Raw genomic sequence first — 7,399 nt, 5'->3', positions numbered from 1 at the left:
TCAGATCGCCGCAACGCGAGAGCCAGCCCTGTTCGAGGTCGTCCACGTGTTCCACCAAGTGTCACGTGACCAACTCCACTGTGCAACAACTCTGATCACTATGCTGCTGATGGTTTTCTTGTTTTCTGGTTTCATTCAATTTCAGACTACCTCAACTCTTTCCCCAACCACCTCATCATCTCATTTCAGGCTTCGGACACCTGCAAATCCACCAATTTTACCACAACCCACATGCTAAAAATCAAGAATTTTCGAAAAATTTGTAACCAATTATATGATAAGTACAATATATTTATCGTATAATTAATAATTAATTTTAAAAATAATAACAAGCATACTACACTTATTTTATGATTAATTTAGTTCAATCGAACTTCATTTGAATTATAATTTATGTCACTTCAATCTTTGGAAGATGGTGCCGGGTGTTTATTCATTTTTTTTTTACCGCAGTAAATTTATGTATAAATACTAATTTATATTCCCATTCTTCGTTCTCCAAAAATTATTTACATTTCCGTAAGAAACCCTAACAGGAAACCAAAATCAACCCTACCAAATTTTGAAACTACCCACACGGGGGTAAATCCAAAAAAAGATCATCCCAAAAATACAACAAAAAATCAATGGCTCTGATCTGGTGGTGGTGCTGCGGATTCATGAGCCTCCATGTTTCCTATCTCAATCTGTCCACCATTTTCCGCCTGCTTTTCTCCACAATCTTCTTCTGAGAGAGCAGAATTCTCACTGCTGGTGCTCGTACTACACGTGCTCTTGCTACCAAACGACGACGCTCTACTCGACATCGGGGTGGCCAAGAAAGTTGGCTTTTCTTGGCCGGCCATGATCACCAGGAACTTCTCTTCCATCACCGGTGGTGCTGGCTTAGCGCCGCCTTCTCCTCCTTCGGCCTCTCCTGCCTCGAGGTCCCTCTCACCGTCTCCCCGGTTTTCAAGGTACCCGGAGAGCTTCCAGTAGGAGCACGCCAGGATCAAGAGAGCGAAGGCAATGAGACCAAGCATGGCCGCCAGTCCGCCGAAGAGGTACGGAACCGGAGAGTGCCACGGCGACCGCGGGACCGCCGTTGGTGGCGTTGCAGCTGCTGCTGATGCCCCGAAAGAAGCCATTCTCGATGTAACAAAATAGTTTTTGGTTTCCGGGAAGAAATGTGTCGGTTTTACTTAGGGAGAGGAATGTGAAGAGAAAGGTGACGGCGGGGAAGGGTGGCTGTAGCGGTGGTGGTGGTGGAGGAGGAGGAGGAGGAGTGGTGGGTGGATATTAGATGGGTTCAGGTGGGCATTTATAGAGGAAGAAAAAGAGAGTGGAAGAAGGTGGATTGGATTTTGAGAAGGTGTGGGGTCATGGCGGATTTTGATTTTTGCGTTTTCTTTTCGGTGAAATATGTCGTCATTTGCATAAAAACAAGAAAGTGGGGCCTCTAATGCTTTGTGCTCTCTCTATCTACACAGCATCACATACATTTATATATATATATATATGTATAGTACAAATTAGTATTACATTTTACATTATTTTATTAGATAAATTATATATTATATATCATACGCATTTAAACTATTTTTTGTATAACATATGTCATAAATATAAATAGAATATAACACTAAGCACAATTTTAAAAAAACTTCTAATTGATATTCAATTTGTGTCGAAAATAAAAATAAATTATTTTCTGTATTACAAAGGACTATATTATAAAAATTATGATAATTTAACTATAGACTTGGTCATAAAATTCAATGTATATAAAAATTTAGATTTGATTATAATTAATCGATATTTGATATAATTTTAATTATGACTAAAGTATTTGTTATAATTTTTTGTTATGGCTAATATACAATAATTATGGTATTTAGTCGTGAATTTTATGACTAATATCTTGCTCTCATCTGCTGAAATAATGGGATGGATATTGCGGATTGTGATTGATTATTATTTATTATAATTTTTTATTTTAATTATCACAATCAACTATAATAAAAAAAATTATATTATTTGTAGCGTGATAACAATATGATTACTATAATGAAATGTGGGCATATAATAATAATAATAATAATAATAATAATAATAATAATAATAATAATAATAATAATAATAATAATAAAAGGAATATGGCCTTTTATGGCTCGATCTTGGGGAAACCAAGATGGAGTATAAAGTTGGATATACTCGGCCTCCAAGGAGTTTCTTTTTCTAAGAAAATAAAATATAATATAATAATAATAGTAATTAATACTATATATATAAATATATATCCTTTTATAGGATTGAAAATTAGATGGAAGAAAGGTGAAAAGCAACATACCATAATGTTGTAACACATAATTAAAAGCAAATTTATGAATTAAAACATTTGATTTAAATGAAACGAAAATGCCGACAGTGGATAAAAAGCAGCGGTTCATGTTAACGTTTTTGCTTTCTTTGGTTCTACGTACGAGAAAATTCTCCTCGTACAACTACCTTTGTCTTATGCCACCAAATTTTATTTATTAATTCTGCAGGGTGAAAATATATATTTTATTAATCTTTCTATTTTCTTTATTTTTTAATTTTTCATTCGTGAATTCCGTACTTATAATAACCCAATATTTTTTTTTCGAAAAATTGAAACTCGATTGCAATTCATGATTCATGGGAATGAATATGAAATGTCTTTTTTACGTGGCGTTTTATTAATTATATCCCAACAAAGACGTTCTTGCATGAGGTATTATTCTCTTGATCTTACTCTTTTTATTTAATATCATGTGATATGATCGTACATATGATATTTCGCTTAATTAAAGTTTGATTATTTGATTTTATTTCTAAGTAGAGAGAGTAATTAAGAGTACATTTACATATCATATTTGGATGAATTCTGCCAAAAGGACTTTGTGGTGGGGTATATATAAATTAAAGTATATTACAACAATTTTTTTTTTAAAATTTGTTATAATTATAAATACTATTTCATTATTTTAAAAATTATAAATAATTTTTTAAATTAACGATCGACTAACAAATACTGCTCTACAATGGGCTGTCATGAAAATAATATTTATAGAAAAATTTGTAGTTTTTAAAATAATGAAGAGTATTTATAATTATCATCAATTTCATAAAACTCGTTGTAATTTACCGAATATATTCATAATAATTGATTAGAGCAAGGAATTGGTTGCCGTTTTATGACATAACACGTAACAAATTAATGCGTAAAACGACACCAAACCGTTTCGGAGGTGATGCACGCATTCATGTATTTGTCATATGCATGCAATAATTTCCAAGTTTGGGTGTCTTTATTTCATTTTAATCTGCTTTTTTTGGATCTCCTTTTTGCTATTCTTACAGCTGCTGGGCTTCTTTTGTGTTTGTCGTGTTCTTCCTTCTTATCTTAGGTTGGAAATTGGTCTTCTTCAAGTCCAAGCAAATACCGATTTCTTTATTCTTCATATTGCGACTTTAGTTTCAACTTTACAGCAATGTCTTTTGTCAAGTGGGAGATGAATGTTCATGTCCCTTTCATCTCTTTTTATCCTTGGAAATTTATTACAATTTCTATGCTCTAGGTTTCTACAACCTTAATCAATTGTATTAGTTGACATGATAATGTTAATTGTTGACTTGGCGTGTACTAAGATATCATACTTGGAAGTTTTGGGTAAGGTTTTGTTTCCTTTAATTATTTTATGATTTGGTTTTGAAAAAGTTACTCGAAAAAGAAAAGAGATCTTGAAATTTAAACGCACAATGTGATTTCTTTATTCACTACTGTAGTGGGATCTGAGAACACTAACTGATATTATCAGTTCAAAAAAGGGCTTGGGTTGTTACAAGTATGGAATCGGAGAGCACTATTCAGCACCATCTGTCTCTTACGAGCTATTGATGTGGAATGTGATGGTATTATCCCTCATCATCAGCCTCAAGAGAGGGCTTGGGATTGGTTCTTACGAATGTGGAATGAGAGAGCACGGTCCAGCTCACCAGCGCCGTAAGAGCTACTGATGTGGGACGTCATAGCAACATCATCGACCCCCAATTGGTTGTTAAAGATGTGGAACGGGAGAACACTATCCAACATCACCAGCACGCTACGGGACACTGATGTGGGACGTGATATCATTATCCAGCAACGTCACTAAGGTTGTATGGACTTCCCAAGTCCTTTGGAGAGAGGCAACAGATGATCTCATGTGCAGTTGTTTGCAGCAATGAGAATCCCTGCACGAGGCATTATCCATATTGGTTGGTGCCCCACGATCTATTTATTTTTTTATTTTTTATGAAAATACATCTCACAAGAAAAATAAAGTTCGGAACTTATAACTCGTTCAAGTTTCTCATTTACTAGCCACATATATGAGACAAAAGAGCAAAATTAACATCTTTTACATTTACAAATTAAATAACACAAACATCGTTAAATAACTAGAAAAATAAATAATTCCACATTTTAATACGTAAAAATTAAGGACTTACCATTTTAAGACAAAACGAATACAACATAACTTATATAATAATACGAGTATATATACGTGTATATACATACAACATAACATTGCATTCTACGTAAGTTATAAAATATACTTTGCATGTGTTGTTGTGTACTATGAATCTCAGATTAGTATTTGCCGTCGCCGGTGGCTCCCACCGGTCCACCACCACGACTCCGACGTACACGCCAAGGACAAGTACATATTCCTTCCCAAACGATAGTTTCCCACCCATGACATTATCTAAAAATTAACTAATCATCAACCCCACCACTATGCTTAATTAATTATCATTAATCCATTAATCAACTTTTAGCAAATATTCAACTGCTGGTGATTAAACTAATCGGGGTACCTAAGGCGAAATTGCGACACTAATCAAAACCGAATCCCACTTGTTGGATTTATTTAAGTTAGGATAGTTGAAGTACATATGATGTAACCATTTGCTTGTAATATTATATTAATTATAAATTGTAGTGGCCCTTGTGTTTATTTATATATAAACACTGTTTAATTATTCAGGAAATCTAAATATAAATTGAAATGCCGTGATTTTAAATTGAAGTTTATAATATTAAGACTAATTAATACAAAATTATTAGGGTATAATACAAGATTAAATAAAGAAAATAGGACATTATAAAGATGAAAGTATAATATTTAATTATAATTAATTGGGATGATTAAAAAGAAATAATCATATGTCTATATACTATGCTACTACTTGTTTTGACTTTTATTTTTTTTCATAAATAAACTTTTGTGAAATACTTTATGTAATTTTCGCTTAATAAAATTATTGGGGTAAATTACAATGAGCTCTCCTGGAGTTTAGCATAATTGCAAATATCCCTCATTGTTTGAAATACCTTTCTAATATTTGATAAAGTTATATAATTCTTATATGAGACCTGAAATTATCAATTTTGTCTTTTTTGTTTTTTTTATTTTTTAAAAAAATTAATAAATTATAAAAAACTGACGAGGTAGGTGGAAAACTAAAAACTTGTAAACAGATTATCCAGTTAGTCAATAAAAATTGTCACAAAATAAAAAATAAGTAAAATTGTGATCATAGTTCATATAGGTATTTTGGTTAGCTCATCATAAAAAAAGAATGAAAACCATCAAGAAACTAAAAAATCTAGTTATTGAACGACCATTAAAATCATAAAAATATTAATAATTTTTTAAAAAATTAAATATATATTTATAATTATGTCAACTCTCAACAATCCTCGTTTTCATTACCCATAATAAAATAATGATCGAAAATTAGCAGTATCAATCATCAAAATGTGAATCCAAATGCTACTCTTAAAAGCAAAAATTACTGTTTCGAGAAATAAAATCTTATTACGGAACGTCCCGAAAAGAAAAACAACAACAATTTTACGATTAGATCAAAGAGTATTAAAAAGCTCAACTTAAATAATACTAAATATAAGAGAATTTTAATCGTGCTACTAACTCTTTATTCCCTATTCGTTGGCCAATTAAGTAAAGATTAAAATTAATTAAGTTTAATTAATTATGAATCCAAACTTTTTGAAATAATCAATAGTTAAATGGATAATACGTAACATCATAATCGAGTAATTATTATAATACTATACTGAAACATCAGTCGCAGTGGGATTTCCACTAACTTGCCCATCTTTTGGCTGCTCAACTAATATATGATTAAGTAGGCTACCACCACCAATAATGGTGGCTTTTTATTGGCTGCACTTAATTTTCGTAGCAGTTCTCATTACATTAATATTTTAATAAATTAAGTAATATAATTAATATATTAATATAACAACAACAATGAAATAAATTATAAAATATTTATGTAAAATAAAATAAATGTTTAAATATCAGATGATACTCGTACCCATGATTTTAAACTTGTTGATGAAACCTTAATTTTGTTCACTATACTAAAACACCAATAACAACTGCTCCATCTGTCATCGTAATTATTGTAAACGATATCATGATAGCATGACTTTGTTTAGTTGTCTGCATAAAATCGGATTTACAAATAGTTGAAATTGAGGTTCCGTTAATAGGTTTGTGATTATGGGTTCAAGTTCTATATTACATATGTGAGTATTTATCATATTTAATGTGAGTTTATTATTATTTATTTTATTATTCGTAGTTATAGTGATGTGATGTATTGATTGGAATCAGTGTACCTTCTTAGTTTATTGAAATATTAATATAAGTACCACATAAATATATATATATATATATATATTTGTACTTTTATGAATGTGTAACAAATGTTATAATTAATATGTATTCGATTTGTATATATATAAGGTTATGAGTTCGACCCCATCAATACTTGGGATGTTATTCTTTTGTGATAGTAGTTGTCGTCGTTCTACTTTAATAGTATATGTTGATTAGATATAATTATATGATATTGATTAATATATAATGTTATAATTGTCTGTAATTGTTAGATACAGATATTTGATATCGATAATTATAATCGAGTTATTTAAATAAAACTACGTATTCAATTTGTCCCACTATATAATAAAAGAGGTTTATTTTGAAATAAAAATGAGGGAATATTAGGATTCCGTCCGAAAAGAATTAAAAATTCACCAAATCTTATTATCCACAATGAATTTTAAACAATTTAATCGAATCAGAGATTGGAAACATATAAAAATTCAATTAAGTGAGAGTTGCATTATATTAGATTATACAGCTGAATTCAAAATTGATGGGAAAGTATTTTAATAAACTAATTAATTAAAAAAATACTTACGTAACATGACCCGTTTCGAATATTAGTGACTAGATTAGGATCTTTCATCTGTCAATTATATATATATATATATGAGGCATTGTTAATTTAACTAGTCCATTTCACATCTCAATTT

The 7,399-nt window shown here is 30.7% G+C and overlaps 1 protein-coding gene across 1 annotated transcript; it reads right to left on the bottom strand.

The window, feature by feature from the left end:
• Positions 1-457: 457 nt before the first annotated feature.
• Positions 458-1,291, bottom strand: LOC105155658 (protein GLUTAMINE DUMPER 2-like). The gene has a single exon (XM_011071567.3). The coding sequence runs from the start codon at positions 1,125-1,127 to the stop codon at positions 624-626; it is 504 nt and encodes a 167-aa protein (XP_011069869.1). The 5' UTR covers positions 1,128-1,291; the 3' UTR covers positions 458-623.
• Positions 1,292-7,399: the final 6,108 nt, after the last annotated feature.

The sequence above is a fragment of the Sesamum indicum genome, linkage group LG2 (genome assembly GCF_026168435.1).
Source record: "Sesamum indicum cultivar Baizhima isolate 11 linkage group LG2, ASM2616843v1, whole genome shotgun sequence".
Classification (NCBI taxonomy): Eukaryota; Viridiplantae; Streptophyta; class Magnoliopsida; order Lamiales; family Pedaliaceae; genus Sesamum; species Sesamum indicum.
The sequence above is the reverse complement of the archived record's forward strand: the minus strand, read 5'-3'. Positions and strand labels throughout refer to the sequence as shown.

Excerpts from the sequence above, each read along its gene's own strand:
- LOC105155658 (XM_011071567.3), bottom strand. The coding sequence starts at position 1,127 with ATGGCTTCTTTCGGGGCATCAGCAGCAGCTGCAACGCCACCAACGGCG.